Below are 19,560 nucleotides of genomic sequence, written 5' to 3' on the forward strand. Positions count from 1 at the left end.
GAATTATCAGGAGAGTAATAATTTCTAGTAAACTATACGGATGTTTCTTTATTCTACAACAATTATGTGTTGATCTATATGATAAAGATTACCCTAACTGTACTGGTATTTGGCAGATTTCCTTAGTGAAGATGTGCACTTAAGATGACTCTTGAAATGCTGTACTTCACCTGCCTCTTTATGCTGCCCAAGTATAATTTTTACATATCCCTCATTGGGTTTGACGCTTACATGACCTATCAGGAACTGTGAGGCCACTTCATTTTTAGATGAATGCATTTTTCAGTTGAATATACCCTCAGATGATTAATTTTGGGATGAATCAGAACAGGCTTTGAGGCAGCTCTCTTGGCAACTTTCTCATGCGATCAAAGGCAGGTTAAAATACCATGTCATCGTTTCTTCTGAGTGAGCTCAGTCACTCCTTAATCAACTTCATGTTTTCTCCTCCTTTTTATTAAAACTTTTTTTTTCCCCCCCCCCAAATGTCAGGATCAAAAATTCATGGGAATGGGACCAAATTCTGTGGCATACAGCTGCGGGATGTTTTTACCATTTTCAGCAGTAGTTAGCCCTACTGATTATAGTTCAATATTTTTTTTTTTTCTGTAAAGTGTATGTTGGATTTTAGAAAGCAGACTGTTTTTCATGATTTCTCCTTTAAAAGAAAAAAAAAAAGCCACTTAACAGGCATGAGATTAATATCTAGTAGGTTGTTTTTTTAAGGAAAGTAGGCGGGGACAGGCTGTATTGGTGTTTTACCTTGCTTCACAGAAGAGCTAAGAGCACTGCTCGGGTATTTACAGGCACAGCTGATGAAGGAAGGTTTGCATTTTCATGTGAATATAAGAAGAGAACCAGATATGATTCTTTCAACCTGTAAGTAAACTGGCCCACATTTTTCTCTTGAAGTATTTTTTCATGCAGCAGTTGTGTGTATATAGCAAATGAGCTACTTAATTATTGCTATAACGATACCCAACAGTTTTCTCCTGTGCAGCTTGGTTGCAGATTGAGAGATCTGTATTTGGACTCCTTTTCTTGACTTTCAAAATTACTACATAAATATGAATTGAATCCATTATATGACGGATTCAGCAAAGCATCTGTCTTTTCTGATGGAAATTGTTATAAATGTGGAGATATTCCCATATGCTGTCCTTAGTGGCACATAGAAATTAGATACGAATAAGGAGTTTGGTAGAACTTGAGCCTGCTTTCCTCCAGTGCAGAATTTACACACAGAAAAATACAGAAAGCCTAAGTTTGTACATTTGAAAAGCTGAAAGCTTGTCTTTTGAAGTATTTTTAGCGGCAAACTACTGGTATTTTCTACTAGATTAGATATCAGATGTAGTTGATTAGGAGGCATATTGAATGTTATGGTAAAGACTTGGTTTTGCTGGGTGAAGCTGAATTTGAGTTTTTGCTCAGAATAGCGTTGTATAGAGTTAACGTATCCCTACTGAAGTGCAAGAACTGTGCAGAACATGCTATAAAAATACATATCCTAGAAATGGACTACGGCACTTTCAAAATCAGTAGCACTTTGAGATGCAGAGAATCAGAAAAGTGATCAAAGTGAATCAGATCAAGAGACTTAAGAAATAATAAAACGCTGATTGTAAGAACTCATCTGCAACCTGTTGCTTTTGTCTAATCCTTTGATACTATTTCCCAAAGTCTACAAAATTGAGTGAGGTATAACTAAAGATGGGGAAGATTGCACATTTGTGACCAATATGCATACTGTCACACAATTATATCAACATGATGCATTCTGCTTGATGTTCTAGGACTTTTTTAGGAAAACTACTGGTAGCAATGGACCATCTCAAAGAACTTACATCTTTCCACTGTGTCTTTTCTGTTTTTTGTTTTTGTTTTTTTCTGCTTTGTGAGTATTTGTCAAGTGAGTGTCGACATCTTATTCCTAGGATTTCTGCTTCTTCCACAGGACTCACTTGTCAATATATCTTCTCTCTTCTCAAAACCAGGCAAGCTGAAAAAAAAAAAATTGATTTTGGGCATCATAGTCCTATAAGTTATGGTTTGTGCTGGTGTTAGGTTTCATACTTGTTAATCTGTCATCAGAAAATGCAACTTTTAAAAAACTAATTTCTAGGAAGAAAAAGATACTAGAAATGGAATGGGCCACATTTTTTGTCCCCATGTTAAATTATTTGTAGAATTGGCTGATCTCTGAGATTGCAAACTTTTGTTGGAAATTAGAAATAGAAAATTCTTCACACAGCTAAAGAATCCTGGATTCAGTAGCCTAAATTCTCATCTTGTTTGAGTTGAACCTACATTTCAGATTCTCCACCCAACTGATTTCTTAGAGATCCTTACTTCCTAAGGATCAAAGCCAAATGTATTTTTGTAGCTTATGTTTTGACAGAGCTCAAGGGAACGTGGACTGAAAGGACAAGTGGCACTGTGGGTGCTGGAGAATTTTCTTCTTTCTGAAGTGCTGCATTCACTGATACCACCACTGCTTAATTTTTAAATAATGAACTCTTTAATGATCAGAGGATCAAGGGCTACTAGTATGTATGCAACTAAACATCTTTGAATCCAGTGTTTTGTTTAAGAAAAGGTCCTTAATTCAAAACAGGGAGATCAGAATTATTCCATTGATTCCTGTGATATGATTTAGGGTGATATGATTTAGCAGAAAAGAGATTCAAGAAGAAATACTAAAAATCCACTTTTAATTTCTTACTTGCTTTTTTTTTTATTATTATTATTTTATTTAAATATGGAGAGATGTCTATTTAATTTTAACTTTTTTTAAATTTTGGTTTAAAGCTTTTGAATAGAAGAAGGTAAAGACAAAGGAAGAGCCTCAGTCGTTGGGAGGGTGTGTGCAGCCATAAAAGCCTCAGGCAGGAAGTGCAGGTTTCCTGTAGCTGTGCAGTGAGCATCACAGGGGCATCTGGAGGCAGTCCTACATGTAGACATCTGCTTGTGTTGCTAGCAAAGATATGGATGTAGGCCACTTTAATCAAATTGTTCAGCGTGGCAAAGCTGTCACTATTTGCAGTGTTGGCCAAATATGTCAAAAAAGGAGGTTGGTGTAGGACAGGCTTTTCTGGCTACAGCCATGGTCTAACCTATGCATTGACTTCCAGCTTTGGCTATGTGTTGCCATCTTTAAAATCTTACTTGAACATCAATTTCACCGTTACGCTGAAACTCTGAAGTGTTTCTAGTTATTTCTAATAAACTTCTATAAGGACTGCAAATCTAATGAGAAATGACATATTTAATGACTACATGGGGTGTCATCAGAAATAGACAAGTTTTCTTTTTGCACCTCACTTAAATAAATAATAATTAAACTTCTAGGGTTTTTCGTTTGTTTTTCTTTTCTCTTTTTTTCTCTCTTTCTTTCTGTTTTTTTTTTTTTTTTTTTTTTTTTTCCAGGAGCAGAAAAGCAATATAAATAAAACAGAAATATTTCCCAGCTGATTTTTTTGAAAGGATTGTTCGTTCCAAGCTTGATTACACTGAAGACACTAGCAAACTCAATTCTACTGCCCAACAATGCTAGAGACTGTGTTCAAAGTTAAGCTGCTGTAGTTTTAAGCAGCTGAGAGACAGCTTAATACACTTAAGTTGTGCAGCAAATAAATTACATTACCTTCAAGTTTTTGGCCTGGTTTCTTCAAAGAAAATTGCCACTGTCATCTGGTTTTGGTATTTTGCATAGCTGTTAGTGGAAACTTTTATCAAACAGTTGATTGTGTCTTCTGATTAGTGTAGGTCGGCCACCTTCCCACACAGCAGGTTCTTTACAGGATGCTGCTCTAAGTCTAAGGGAAATGCCCTACAACTTTCATGACAAATACTCTAATCAAAACATGTATAAAATAGGTCTCTTCCACATCTGACTGAGAACTACCTTTTCTTACCTTTCTGACATCTGTTATTTTCTCCTTTTCCTTTTATTACAATGAGATTTACTGACTCATATTCCTTTATAAAGAAAATAATTGCTTTTTTGTCGCACGGGTTACTAAATGTTTTGGTAGCACGTCAGCACACTTTGCTGAGCTATTGATAAAATACATTGACAAATACTGTCACAGGTTGACAGAAAAACAAAACCTTTTTATTCAAAGACAGGTCGTTAGGATTAACAAGCCAAAAACTGTATGAGGGAGAAACAAGTGAAGACGTGGTGTGTGCAAGGATACATCGTGTAAATGATCATAGAGTTATCTAGGTTGGAGAAGACCATGAATATCACCAAGTCCAACTGTCAACAAGCTAAAAGAGCAAAATACCTAGACCTTAGGAACCCTATTTCAAAGAACATTCTGAGACCTGTTCTGGTGCTATGACCTCCATATCAGAGCCTGTGTCGAACTGGAATAGTGCGGATGTCAACCTTTTAAAGATTTCAAGTCTTCGTAATGACTTCTAATCCATTTTAAATCAGCTGGAATTATAGTGTATTATCCTTGCTCCTCATACAAGATATACCACACTAACATTTCTGTAAATGTACAATGTAAGTGATGGTGTTTCTGTTGTATTTATTTCAGAATTAACAACCACCTAGTAAGTAAGTGTAAAGCACATATTTTGTTAAACCTGGGTTAATGAATATATTATGTGAATGGCTGGAACAGAATCAGGGAAATCAGTATTGATTTAAATAATAAAATATACTGTATGTCCTTTGAATAAGTCTCAGAATAAGAAAATCTAATGCAAATGCTGGTCTGTATTTGGCTCAGGTGATGTAGAAATTCTGATTGCTGAAGAGGATCGGTTCTCTCTCTCTTGTCAATAATGATATTCCCGTGTCGTTCTGTGCACAGGCAGTATGGTCATTTAGATCAGTACATACCTCACTGATGTCTTTTTTTTTTTTCCTGAGTTAATGAGCAGCCTCGTAACTAAAAGAGATTTTAATGCTGCTAGTGGTAGATACCGGTGGGTTGGGAGGAAAGCTCAGCTCTCTTCGGTGGATGCAAATTCCACCTTAATGTTTTGCTAGATATCTCACAGCAAGAAAGAATTAATAATAGAGCTAAGTAGTCATTCATTATGTAAATTTCGTAAACAAACAATCAGTTCATATGCGGAAAATGTTCTTATTTACAGATCACACCATCCAGTCTGTTTTCTGCTGCTGCTGCTGCTGTGAGGTACAAAAACGGTATGTGAAATCCTTCAGATTTTCAGCAATTGAGACAGTCAAAATGTCTATACATAGTCCATCTATTTTAAAAACTGATGTAAAATTTTTAAAGTCCGTCTATCTTCAGTAGAAATACTAGTTGTGCACAAGTTTGAAGAAGCTCTACCCTGCACATCCCTAATGTGAATGAAGCTGTACATTTCCATAAATATTTTCACGTGGATGTTTATATAAGTGTAATCACAAAAACACTTCTTATTTTTTGAAATTAGAGCAATGAGAACAAAGATAAATGTGGACCCTGACACTGACCTGGAGACCCAGTACACAGCCTCTCAATCAGAGGATTCCTATGCACCTACTTGGAAGTGTAAAGTAAGTAACATTTTGGCAGATGAAAAAAACTGAGATGATTCCAGTGGCTCACTGCTGAAACAAGCAGAGGAGTAACTGGCTCTTGAGCACATAGGTTGCTTTGTTGCATAGTTATTTAAAAAATTAGAGTATCGAAAGATTCATACTGATGGAAAGACAGGATTGTAGTGGGTTCCCAAGTTTGCTGTCATGGATGAGTGTAGTTCATTCTCTAACTTTTGAGTTTGGCTGGTGGAGGTGGGAAAGGTGGGACTACCCTTTAGGAAGGCACAATTTCATCATCACAGAATTGCAGGGGTGGGAAGAGACCTCAAGAGATCATTGAGCCCAGCCCTGTACTAAAGCAGATGCCCTATAATGTGTCACATAGGTAGGCACCCCGATAGGTCTTGAATATTTCTGTAGAAAGAGACCCTGGAATCTCTCTGTTCAACATATTCCAGTACTCTGTCTTCCTTACTGTAAAGAAGTTTTTCCTCATACTTGCATGGAACTTCCTTTGTTCAAGTTTTAAGCCATTACTACTTGTTCTATCACTACACGCCACCGAGAAGAGCCTGGCCTCATCCATTTGCCTTCCATCTCCTTTTAGATATTCACAAACATTAATGAGATCACCCCTCAGTCTTCCTTTCCCTAGGCTGAACAGACTGATGGTACTCAGCTATTCCTCATACAGGAGATGTTCCAGGCCCTTTATCATCTTCGTGGCCTTCTGCTGGATTCCTTCCAGGAGATCCCTGCCTGTTTTGAACTGGGGAGCCCAGAACTGGACAGTCATCTAAAAATGGCCTCATCAGGGGAGAGTAGAGGGGGAGGATCACTTCCCTTGACCCGCTGGTCACACTTGTTTTAATGCATTCCAGAATACCATTGGCCTTCTTGGCCATCAGGGCTCACTGCTGGCTCATGGTCAACCTATTGTTCACCAGCACACCTAGGTCCTTCTCTGCAGAGTTCCTCTCCAGAAGTTCACCCCCTAACTTGTACTGATGCACACATCCATCCACATTGCTCAGCTTCACGTGAAAAGTCCACCTCAGTTTTGCTAGATCTAAATTGAATTAATTTGAGTTGTCAGAGCATAACTGAAGGCAAAACTAAAACCTAACCTGATGCGTAAGAAAAAGCTTATGTTCCTGCTCAATTGTTAAGAATATTTGTAGTGCTCTCCATGTTAATTCATCAGACAAATTGCCACTGTTTTCAATGCTGCTCTGCTAATTTACACTAACTTGTCCCAGCAATTGTACTATGTAGCAGTCACCCAAAGAACAGGGGGAAGATTAGGTAGATGGCTTGTCTTTTATTTACTTTACTTCCCATTTTAACTTTGACTTTGATACCAAACTATTCAACTGTGAGCTGTACTTTTTTACAAGTAATAGTTTTGCAAGGTTATTGTGCTGTATGGCAGGAATTTATGACCATGATTAGTACCTTTTAGTTACTGAGGTGCTATAGAAGTAGGGGAATTATACAAGAAATAGATGAGAGAAAATACTAATTATGGGAGATACTTTCTTTTTCACTAGCATAAGAAGAAATTGCATGTAAAGAACAAGCCTTTACCTCCTCTACCTGCTGAGGCTTTTGAAGACTACACAAAGAAACTCAAAGTTATTGCACTATATGACTTTTTCGCTAGAGGACCCTCTGATTTAACACTCAAGCAGTCAGAAGAATACATTATCCTTGAACAGCATGATCCTCACTGGTGGAAGGCTAGAGACCAGTATGGGTAAGAGACTGGGCATCTAATTTTAAACCCTCTTCCTACAGAGAAATAAAAAGAACAGCCCTTTGTAGGATTATGTTACAACCCTCTAAGCATGTAGGATGAGGTGCATGCAATTTTAGTGGAGGTTTGAAGGTATAGAGAAGGTATGTACAAGGGACGCGTGTTAATTGAGAAGGGTTTGAACAGTATCTAGCACTCCAGAAATGAGGTGGCAACTCCTCTCTGCTGGGAATACAAGGTTAAGTCATAGGCTTAGTAACTTCCAAAACAACATAAGTACAGCTGAGGACTATGTGAACCACTGGGCTTTGAGCCATGTGAAAATCCAGCTTTATATGCTTTGAGTGCTCTACCACATGTTGTGTATGTGTAAAGTCTTCATAAGGACCACAGAGACTGGTAAGACATTTAAGTTGAACAAAACCCCTAATCAAAGGTTCTTGGACATTTTAGAGAACTGGATAACTTCTTTTAGGATCCTTGCTGCATTTATATATTTTTTCATGATGTTTCTCTTTCTCCACAATTTCTCAGTGTGTCCTGTAATCTGATATGAAGAGTGATTACATGTTATGTAATAACTATCTCCTTTTCATTCACATCCCTCCTTTAAATACTTTTAAACACTTATTCTCAAGTCAGATTTGCCGTTAGAGTCCACTTTGTTATTATTTTGTATATGTTCAACCACACACTTTCTATTTCTTCGTATTGAAGATCTGTTACAAGGATAGAAATAAAGCTAGTGACTTCTGATTTGGAAGAAATGTCACTTTTTTTCTAATCTTTCTTTTGATTTTACTTGAAAATTTTCCTTAACATGCTGTTCTTGGCACTCTACTAAGTACCGTCATTTCAGTAGCCATTCATAGTCTAGGGCAGAAACACTTTGCCTCAGGTGAAAGGAGTTATACTCTTATTTGATTCTCACGCTGGGATTCAGTATCTAAAGACATACAGTATAAATAACTTCTGTCATTCAGTAAAAGAAGATGTGTATCTTAGTCCTATTAATATTTTACGTCTTACTACTGTATTATCCTTAATACGTTTCAGGAACGAAGGTCTAATTCCTAGCAACTATGTTACTGAGAACACAAAAAGTAATTTAGAAACATATGAGTAAGTACTCTTGAAGACAATGACTCTACTTTCTTTTCTAAAAATTGAGTGGTAAGTTTTGGTGCTTGATCTTTCAGCTTTTACCAGAAGACTGACTGTGAACAGGTGTTCTCTTTGTTCTCTTCATTGAAGCCTTCTTTTTGTTGTTGTTGTTACAAAATATCACCCTTAGAACGTGGTAAACATTTTTATTGTGGTCTATCTGTTTGGACTGTATAATATGATGATGACACCAAGCTGAGCTGTGCAGTTGATACAGCAGAAGGAGGGATGCCATCCAGAGGGACCTCGATAAATTCAAAAGATGGGTCCATGTGAACCTACTGAGGTTCAACAAAACAAGGTGCAAGGTTTTGAACCTGGGTCGAGGTAACCTCAGGTGTGTGTGCAAACTTGGAGAACTCCTTGAGAGTAGCCCTGCTTAGAAGAATTTAGGGGTTGTGATTAATGAAATCAATCATAATAATCATATAATTATGATAAATCATAATGACAGAATCTAGATATGTCCTATTTCTGTAGGCTTACTACATAGTATCTCTTTATTCTGATCTCTTCCCTTCGTGAACATCCAGTTGATTATCTAGAATCTATTTTCAGTTTCTTCAGCCTGGTTTCCTGGAGAGAAAAGTAAAAAACATCATAACTCCAGAGAAGAGGGGGCTGAAGCAGCTTCACTGTAAAATTCATCAAAATTTAGCATAAATATTTCCTTTTTTTTTTTTTTTTTATTTTCCTTTTATTTCACCTCACATTTTCAGTGGGGAAAGTATTTGTCATATTTACTGTGGTCTAATGAAGTAATTCCAAATTAAGAGATGCTTGATATGCAGCAGTGGTTAGTTCTGTTCAGATGTTAACATTGGAGACAGAGCAACTATTAAGATTAACGCTTATTTTTGTGAAGCAGAACAAACGTTAATTTGTACTGGCTGAAACTGATGTGTCATCTCCTTGTTGCAGGTGGTATTGCAAGAGCATCAACAGAAGCCAGGCAGAACTACTTTTGCGACAGAAGGTAATTCAGCCTGTATGTTGAGTTAATATCTACGAAGGATTATCAGTAGAGGCATCATCAGAGTTTCAACAGCCAAATCCAACTCTGTTTGACATACAGTAAGAGAAGGTACTTTAAAATAAAAGGATGGCTTTCTGGGGTACAGTGTAGTGCAGACTGTCCAGACATCCCAAAATTTTACATTGTAACCCCAGCAAATTCCATTAAGATTTTCCATATTGAATGACATGAGTTACGTGGAGCTTACTGTGCTTGTCTTTGGTATGAAACACTGAAGACTTAAATCCTTGCAGAAGTTAGTGAGGTGGCAGAGCTTAACAAAACCCCTGATCCTTCCTTATATACAGATCAAACAATTTGTGCTGTGTTCTATCCTCTATCTCTGATGGGCATTTAGATGTCATCTAGCTTGTGTAAAATTCAAGGGCTCAAGGGCTAACACAGGGCTTGGGCAAGATAGAGCAGAGAAGAACACCAAAGATTAAATTGTTTTACAGCAATTATCTAGTGACTTGTATAATCTGAATTTTTAATAAATGAAAGAATTTTCACTATTTCACACTGAAGAGTGTAATTCACCCAAAATATTTAACTCTGGCACTTGATATTTTCCTTTGGTTAATTTTGCTCTGCTTTGTTATCAATTCCTGTTCACTGCTGCTTTATCACCCTCCCAAGTAGTCATAGGTACACCACTGAAATCAGTAATCATCTGCAAGTGCTATTTCAGGAGACTTTTATTCAAGAAAGTAAATATCTGCATTTCTTTTTAGTCCAAAGACGGCTCATTTGTTGTCAGAGATTCAAGCCAACAGGGAATCCTTACACTGTCTGTATACTCACGGTCTAAAGGGTGAGTTGCTCTGAATGGTTGTGATTTGATTGAAAATGTGAAGGAAGAGTTTCCCTAAAACTCCTTGGGATGAGGGGCAGGCTGGATATATGGTGCAAGGGAGCAATGAGGCACCAGCACTATTTGTGCAGCACTGCAGTCAGTGAATTGCAGCCCATATATTGAAATGCTGGTGCTGGGCTTTTGGGAGTCAGGGTGCCGATATCCTACCATAAGATCAATTCCATTCACGGAAACCCTGAAATACTCTACTCCAAGGACTGATCATCTCAGCAGTGTGGCACAAACAATAAAGCCTTACAATCCCATTTTGCCTGTTTTTACACAAAGTGCTCTGGCTGCCATACCGGTGAAATGTAGTTAGATTTGTAGTATCAAATATTTTTATTGACAGTCATAATCTTTTGTTGATTTCAGAAGTCATGGTGGAGACATTCGACATTATCAAATTAAGAAAAACCACTTGAAACAGTATTATGTAGCAGAAAAATATCTATTCTCCTCTATTCCTGAGCTCATTCAATATCATCAACACAACGCTGCAGGTAATGGATGTTAGCTGATAAGGTTTTACTACTGATGTCCTGAAGCTCATCAAGACTTTGAGAAATTGGATGTCAGTCTTGAATTAATCCTTCCCTTCCAAAAAGATACAATTTTTTCTATTGGTAATAAATTCAAGTATACTGTGACCCTTTCTGCTGAAGTTGTAGCTGCAATGTGCACATATCCTGGGGGAAATGAAAATACCAAACTCATATATATGAATGAAATTTCATTCATAAAAATGAATGAAACTAGAAGCGTTATGTTCTTACCCGCTCTGTATTCTATTAATTCATATTTGATTGAATGTGACTTGCATTAAATTTGATCATAGTTCTTTCATTGCCTTCAACTCAGTGGCTTGCATGCATGCAATCTGAGGAAAAACAGGAGAAAAACAGGAGCTGTGCTATGCACCAGCAGGCAGCTTTTGCAGATTTTGGCACACACAAACAAAAGGCAGAATTGGGAGGCACAAGGACTCTCTAACACTGACTTGCAGCCTACCTGATTTAGCCACCCCTACTTGTTGGCTCATGGCAGCCTTTTTTAATTTCTAGCATTCAAAATGCCATTCATTCTTGGTTCTGCCTGTCATTTCAATGTGGATTAAAACGTTTTTTTCCACGAGTGAGTAGAGACAAAAATATTTTTTGAGAGCAAGTATGATGTAGTATACTTAAATATGGAGCAATTTGTCACCAGAATATTGGTGCTTTGTTTCCTGCAGGTCTTATCACTCGTCTCCGACATCCAGTCAGATCAATCAGATGTTCCTCACCAGCAACAGCAGGATTTAGTTATGGTAAATTCTTTATCTTGTTTTGGTGGAAACCTGGGTATCTGGGAAAGAGTTGAGATTGCATTCATACAGCTAATAATTGTGTCTGTTAAATTTCCCAGCCATAAGAAACACATAACCAGCTTCATAATCACCAGACTCACACACCTCAGGTGTCAAATCCAAATGAAAGGCCTGGCTCAATTCCTTCAGTTTAGTGAAGTGCTTCTTTCAGAACCACTAATGCCTTTCTGGACTTCCATAAGCAGACCAGAAACTCACATATACATTTAACAGATTTGAAAAAGGTTTTTTATTTAAAAGTCTATGAAAATAAAATTAATGTTGATGATTGGTAAGATTTTCTTTTGTCAATTATGGAAGTTTTAGAAATAAGAATGATGTCTTACATAACGTTAGAAAACAAGCAGTAAATGCTGGTGCTGTGCATGCAGATCAGGAAGTTAATATTAACTGATGGATGTGTATGTATGAATATACACGTATGTATTTGTATGTGCGTGTATATATATGTATTTGAATTTCCAAAATTTGTACTGTGCATTTTTACTGTGAATCAGTATCAAGGCTTAATATTTCTGGAGGGCAGAACTATTGGCAGTTTCAATGGAGACAGTAAGTGACTGTTTCTATGGCTATATTAGCCCTTTGGAACTGATTTAAAGTTAAAAACATAGATGACAGTGCCAAAAAAAAACAACCTCAGAGGTAATCAAAGCCAATTTCTTGCCTTATCTTCAAGCCTCAGGCTTTCCTATGTTAAACAATTTAAACAGCATTCTACAAGCTGTAAAGTACCACTCATGTATGAACACATACATGTGTGGAAAATTCCAGATAATCAAAATCCATGCTATAGCTGATGAACAGTTGTGATACTTTGCTGTGTACATTAACTGCAGGTAGGCATGTCTCCTAGACTATTGTAATATACAGGATTGTTTTTATAGAGGAGTGGGAATTGAACCCCTCGGAACTGACGTTTATGAAAGAGCTTGGGTGTGGGCAGTTTGGAATTGTTCATCTGGGTAAATGGAAAGCAACCATCAAGGTTGCCATCAAAAAAATCAATGAAGGTGCGATGTCTGAAGACGATTTCATGGAGGAGGCCAAATTGATGATGTAAGTACAAATTCTGGCTCACAGATGACACTGAGATGACCAAGAAACAAACATAACCTAAGTCCATTTAAAACAAAGATGTTGTGATGGGAATAGTGGACCAAAAAGCTAGTGTAATGGTTGCTAAACTGCTCACCAGGGCCTTTCTTTACAATGTGTGCTGCTTTGCACTTAGAGCCTAGCGGGCAGTAGATGTGCTGACAGTTACTCCTACAGCCATTCTTTTGTCTATAACTCAGTGCCTCTAGGAGCATGGGCAGAACTAACTAAACCTAACTAAAGTTTCCTAGAAGCTATATTGCCATTCCTGCTAATTTTGAAAATTAGGGAATTATCCGGACCAGATATTGGCTCAGTCCATAGAAAGAGGTAAAAACAGAGGTGTCATGTCAGGCTGAGCAGAGCCCATAGGGAAAGCCATGGGCTTGCAGCCTCTCATGTCCCCTGCCTGAAAGCCAGACAAAACAAGACCTTTCCGCTTCATATTTCCAAATCAAGGTTTATATTCATTCCACCTGTATAACTGATGGACTATCACAATTTTGCAAAATGAACCCTTTTTGAGGAAATTGCTTACAGAAATGTGTTAGGCAGAGGACAACTCCAGGGATAGTTGAACTGAATAATGTTTATAAAACACTGAAGGTGTTTCTCAGAATTATCATGATAATTGATCATGAACGAAAGGTCTAGTTACCTTTTGAGTTGGACTTAATAATCTTTATGAGTCCCTTCCAACTTGGGATATTCTTTGATTTTATGATTCTACCTACCAGAAACAAATGATCTACTAACTGAAATGCAATTTTAAACAATGTTAAACAGGAAACTATCCCACCCAAAGCTGGTCCAGCTGTACGGTGTGTGCACACGCCAGAAGCCTCTCTATGTGGTGACTGAGTTCCTGGAGAATGGCTGCCTGCTCAACTACCTGCGACAGTGGCGGGGGAAGCTCAGCAGAGACATGCTGCTGGGCATGTGCCTGGATGTGTGTGAAGGGATGGAGTATCTGGAGAGAAATAACTTCATTCACCGTGATTTAGTAAGTACAATGGGTTTTCTGAGGTTCACTGAATACTGATGATATAGAACGTGCCATTGAAATTTAGGGGTGCTTCTGTGCCCTGCAAGGCTTTAACGAAGCCTTTCTGTATTCACATTTCTTCTGGTCCCTGCTGCCTTACTTTGGTGCTGGGATATATACGTGGCTTGTCTGCCCTGCCCTTCAGACACAAGGAATTAAGAGTCACAGAAATGCTTTTTTAGTAATTCGTATTGAGTGTCCTGATGTTAACATTCAAGAAAATACCTGCTTGGATAACTAGACTCTGCATTTGGAAAGTTATTTTATTGTGCAAGGATACTTGAAATTATTGCAACTCATGATACAAGCATTCATGCGGGTACATGCTATGTGCATGAAATCACACAGCAGTGAAAGGTGTTCACCAACACTGAGCCAGAATTTTACTTTTTTCTCATCTTTTTGAGCAAGACACACACCTCCTTTCAGGATATGAAATACATGAGCTGAAAGTAAATTATCTATTGTATTCCTCTTAAAAATTGTACTCTTAAAAATGCCTTTGGCCGGATTTCAGATATGTTTTTCTCATTTCTCCTAGGCTGCAAGGAACTGTTTAGTCAATGCTGAACACACTGTTAAAGTGTCTGACTTTGGCATGGCAAGGTAGGAGATACAAGCTCAGTGAGTGCCCTATTTTGTGTCAGTTGGGATGAGGCCCATCACCACCCTCACTTCTTGCTTGTTGGTGTGGGAAATTTCGCTGTACACAGCGTCTACAATTCTGATCAAATCAATAATATTGCTGTTCGTCTGTTGTACTGTGAACAGAGTGTCATATTGTCCTTTTGCTGAGTGCAAGACAGGTGAACAAAATATCTCGTGAATGTCAGCAGTAGTGTGTGGACATAGAAATGCCCAGTGTGCCCTGGGCTGCCAGAAGCTCACTCTGCTTCCTGGAGAAGGCTGCAGGGTGACCTCATTGCAGCCTTCCAATATTTAAAAAGGGGATTATAAACAGAAGAAGAATCAACTTCTTACAAGGATAGATAGTGATAGGACAAGGGGGGAATGGTTTTAAGCTCAAGAAGGGAAGGTTTGTATTAGATGTCAGGGGGAAGTTCTTCACAGAGGGAGCGGTGAGGTGCTGGAACCTGTTGCCCAGAGAGGCTGTAGATGCCCCGTCCCTGGAGGTGTTCAAGACCGGGTTGGATGGAGCCCTGGGCAGCCTGGTCTAGTACCAGATCTGGAGGTGGTGGCCCTGCATGTGGCAGTGGGTTTGTAACCTGATGATCCTTGGGGTCGCTTCCGACCTGAGCCATTGTATGATTGCGTGGTTCTAGGCTCAGTAAAGTGAGTGCTCCAAATTTCTGAGCCCAGTGAGAGCTGAAAGCCACTGGGAACAGAGGCAGGTGTTGGCGCTGGCCTTAGGAGCCTCAGCAACAGGGTAGGTGAGGAAGGAAGACATGTGGGCAGGAAGTGTGACGTGCTTCTTAGCAGGGAAGTGGTTTTTCTACTTAGTGAGGGGACCAACCACACATGAAGAGAGAGTGCACGCACAGGCCAGAGAAACAAAGCTCTGTCCACTGTTGAGAGGTGATAAGAACACTCCCTAATTAGTCAGAGCTCAGAACAGACCAGTTTAGTACTGTTATGTTGTATGTTCTTTATCCAGTAACCTCTCATCTTTCTGTGCCTGCCCCAAAAATAAGAAAGGGGCACAAAGAAGCAATTTCTCATGGCGTCAAGTTGTGCCAGGGAAGGTTTAGGTTGAATATCAGGAAAAACTTTACAGAAAGGGTTGTTAAGCACTGGAATAGGCTCCGCAGGGAGGTTTAGGTTGAGTCACCATCCTTGGGTGATGAAATGCTCAGAGACGTGATTTAGCAGAGGGTTGTTAGATAGGGTGATATGGTTAGGTTGAGGTTGGACATGATGATCTTGAAAGTCTTTTCCAACCTGAGCAATTCTATGATTCTCTCAGTGCAGCATCCTTTGAAAGGTGCTTTAAAAGATACCGTTATGTCTTCAGTTGTAAGATTTGTGTAGTGCATACCTGTCATCTTCTCATGAGAATTTACAGAGCTTGTTTGGATATTGGGCTCAGCCTTTTAAAATATTACTGTATAAATGCCCTTGTTTGGCACATAAATTCATAGAATCATAGAATCATTAAGGTTAGGAAAGACACGAAGACCATTTAGTCCAACTACCAACTCATCACCGTATTGCCTACTAAACCATGTCCCTTAGTGCTCTATCTACACATTTCTTGAACTCTTCCAGATGGTGACACCACCACCTCCCTGGGCAGCTTGTTATCATACCTCATCACCCTTTTGGAGAGAAATTTTTTCCTAATATCCAAACTGAACCTCCCTGGGCACAAATTAAGACCATTCCTTCTCTTCTTAAAAAGTAATAATAATATGTATTGCTGCTGTTTTTCCTGCCTGCAGCATAGGGACTTTTCCCAGGAGGTGATAACAACAGCCATCCTGTGAGCACACAAATAGCACTAAATCTTTTAATTATGACATACCTCTCACAAGCAATCAAATTACTCATTTAAATTGAAATTTCTTTAACTGCATGTATTCCAGTGTGCATTCTATATTAAATTAATGATATAATTTCTTTTCTTACAAACTGACACGGTATTTTCATGGAATTGTAAACTACCTGTGCAAGGTGCTGCCAGAACTGCTTTCAGTTTAACTCTCACTAAAATACACAGTATTTGCTGATGTTCTTTAGATACGTCATTGATGATGAATATGTCAGCTCTTCAGGTGCCAAGTTTCCAATCAAGTGGTCATCTCCTGAAGTCTTTCATTTCAAAAAGTACAGCAGTAAATCTGACATCTGGTCATTTGGTAAGTGGGTTAGGTTAATGTGTGACAAGCTTTTTCCCCCAAACTACAGATAAGACTGAGGAAAGAGCAACTTTTCTGGATGTTTCCTATCTTAATCTTTAGTCTATCTCATTTTTCAATTCTTGTCTGTATAGGAAGAGTGTGTGTGTTTTTTTTTTTTAACACACTTTTAATCTAAAAAAATTGTTTTCAACAGACATGTCTCCATTAACCAAATGCTTATTAATTTCATTTTCATGAACCATGACTTTAGCTGGCTTCAATATGAGCATAATTACATCAGTTCACTTTTTTTTTCCATTCACCCCAGGTTGCTTATATTTTTCATTCATTATTGAATACATAGAAAAGAATGGGACTTCTAGTATTATTAAACAACTTGTTTTCTCCTACATATTTTGATTCATTTCTAGGTGTACTGATGTGGGAAGTTTTCACAGAAGGCAAAATGCCTTTTGAAAGTAAATCAAACTATGAAGTTGTCCGTGAGATTTCTGCAGGTAACCGACTTTATCGACCACATTTGGCATCACACTCTGTGTACAAAGTCATGTACAGCTGCTGGCATGAGGTTTGTTGGTCTTTCTTGTGACATTACTCTACTTCACTTGCAGTGTGGATCTGAAGGCTATCCTCAAAAACTGGAGCAATAAACCTCTACTTTGTAGAATCCTCAGTAATTTTTGCTGTGCTTTTTCACAAACCACATCTAGTTTAAAAGCCTCTGTTTCTTTTGACTGTTGCATTCAGTAAATACCAAGCATATAACCTACACAATAGGTCTATGCCATCCCTGGTTTTGAATATATATACCCTGTCAGTATATGCCCTGTGCTTCCTCCTGTAGTGTGCAGAGGAATTTTGCATACAAATGCTTTCTTCTGAAAGTACTTTTTCATTCTATTGATTTCTGGCACATTAATGTGCAGAACAAGATAAACTTGATCTCTTCAATCTGTGTCAACAAAATAAAATAATAATATGAATAATAATTTTAAGTGGTTGCTTTAACTGTACTTGTAACCAATTTCTATTAATGTCTCCTCTGCTTTTTTTTTTTTCCAGAAACCTGAAGGACGTCCTACTTTTGCAGAATTAGTAGAAGCCCTCACAGATATAATGGAGATGGGATAATTGGGGATTTTATACAGGTGTATTTACTGAAAAGTGAGCATTGAGCTGGCCAATGTAGCCTATACTGAAAACTTCAGCCTTTTAGAGCAGTCTTTACTTGAACTATGGTAGCAGCATCCCTATATTGAAGCTGTTTGGGCTTGGCCTAATTTGGGAAAGATACCCGAGGAGACTGGATTACTGGATTTGTACTCTCAAGCCTTTATTTCCATGAAAAATGTCCTATCTAGAAAGAAGTAACCAAGCTTACTCACCACATAAGCTCTTTTCCTTATTCTTTTTGTCAGAGCTACGCTAATTCCTGTAACAATATTGATAAGAGATGATTTGTTACTTAATATGGTTCATGCACAAGGAAATAGTGATTAGCAGCAGCAAAAGTGGTGGAAGGACCTGTGAAAAAGTTCCAGGACTAAAGGCAGAACCTTTTGCACTGCATAACACTGAAGGAATGGAGCAGTTTCAGAGGTAACTCAGCTACCAGAGCAGCATGCAGATTTTTGCCCGGATACTGCACTGCGTGTTGCTGGGGATCCAGACACACAGAAGGGGGGTGGAGGCAGCAGTTGTCCTTTGGCAGCTCCTGACCCACATCCCAAACAGCTGGAAGGGCTCAGCACCCCTGAGGAATTTTAATCTTGCTCATAGGTAAAGGCTAATTTTGTGTGAAACAGAGAGAGCAAGTATAGATTGTTTTATTCAAGCTTCTCCCTGAACTTTTCACTGTCTTCCATTTCTTGCTTGCTGCAGCTTACTCAAATGCCCATCAAATGCTTTTCTTAGTCCTCCTCCTGCCAGTGCCCAAAATGGTGAACAAAGAGAGGCTGGAAATTGGCCATTAAATAAAGTGTTTTGTGTTAGTTTAGCTCAAACAGAGTTTGTGAGACCTTACTTGCACCATATCTTTAACTGTGCCTGTTAGCTTATCATTCACTTCTAATTCTTAATTTTGGTTAGTGCAAATGTATTACAGAAAAGGCAAGTGAATTTGGTGATTTTTTTTCAATACAGAGAACAGTCAGGTCATTACAAATAAATAGTAGTTTAAAAATGTGATTGTGCTGTGAATTGTTAATAGGTAAGTACATCATATTTCATTTTACAGCACATCGTAGACAAAATACTTCAAAGCCAGTAGATGAAGAGTGATGGACATCTGAACAAGTTTTTTCATTTCCACATTTAAAAGTAAATGAAACAATACAATCAATCATTTTGGAAATTTTGGATTTCCAGAAGGTGATGACACCTCTAGGCCAAATTCATGGCAATAATAGTTCATTTTTACTGCAATAGCATTCTCATAGTTACCACCCCTTGGGGAAGGGAGTACTTAACTCTACTATTGGGGAGTAACTTCACACACATGCTTTTAAGATCCTTCTGCTCAAGTGAAACATGATATTCTCATCCTTTTGTGTAATCTGCTGAAAGAACTGCCACCAGCATATGGCTCTGTTTACTTTTATAACTGACTTATTCATGAGCATTCAGTTCCATCTCAGCCCTCTAACTGCACACAAACCTATACAATACTGTACAAACCACTGCTTTGAGCTCATTGCAAGTTTATGCCTGTAGTACAGTAATACAGTGCTTTTGAGCTGATGATGCTCTACAAAAAAAAAATTCAAACTGTGTCAGAAGTATAAATGCACTCAGGGACTTTTAATAATATAAGAGGAATATTTTACAACAGCTCTTGTAAAACTGGTTTTGCTACATGAATTACTACAAGTTAATATGTAATACCACAGTACCATGCAATTAAAAGGGGCTCTGGTAAGTTCAA

The 19,560-nt window shown here is 38.2% G+C and overlaps 1 protein-coding gene across 3 annotated transcripts; it reads left to right on the top strand.

Moving 5' to 3' along the window:
* The first annotated feature begins 526 nt into the window (after window positions 1-526).
* On the top strand, window positions 527-19,466 carry LOC125692158 (tyrosine-protein kinase TXK-like). Of its 3 annotated transcripts, none has more exons than XM_048942329.1 (15): window positions 527-879; window positions 5,119-5,173; window positions 5,428-5,530; window positions 7,066-7,271; window positions 8,328-8,393; window positions 9,357-9,411; window positions 10,185-10,264; window positions 10,682-10,809; window positions 11,541-11,615; window positions 12,563-12,734; window positions 13,560-13,776; window positions 14,360-14,424; window positions 16,516-16,634; window positions 17,048-17,134; window positions 17,700-19,466. In XM_048942329.1, the coding sequence occupies exons 1-15, from the start codon at window positions 816-818 to the stop codon at window positions 17,705-17,707; spliced, it is 1,500 nt and encodes a 499-aa protein (XP_048798286.1). In that variant the 5' UTR covers window positions 527-815; the 3' UTR covers window positions 17,708-19,466. The 3 variants fall into 3 exon arrangements, with proteins under 3 accessions (XP_048798286.1, XP_048798285.1, XP_048798284.1); XM_048942328.1 differs by having other exon boundaries at window positions 528-879; window positions 16,543-16,634; window positions 17,048-17,205; window positions 17,700-19,463; XM_048942327.1 differs by having other exon boundaries at window positions 529-879; window positions 17,048-17,205; window positions 17,700-19,455.
* The last annotated feature ends 94 nt before the right edge of the window (window positions 19,467-19,560 follow it).

The sequence above is a fragment of the Lagopus muta genome, chromosome 4 (assembly GCF_023343835.1).
Source record: "Lagopus muta isolate bLagMut1 chromosome 4, bLagMut1 primary, whole genome shotgun sequence".
NCBI lineage: Eukaryota > Metazoa > Chordata > Aves > Galliformes > Phasianidae > Lagopus > Lagopus muta.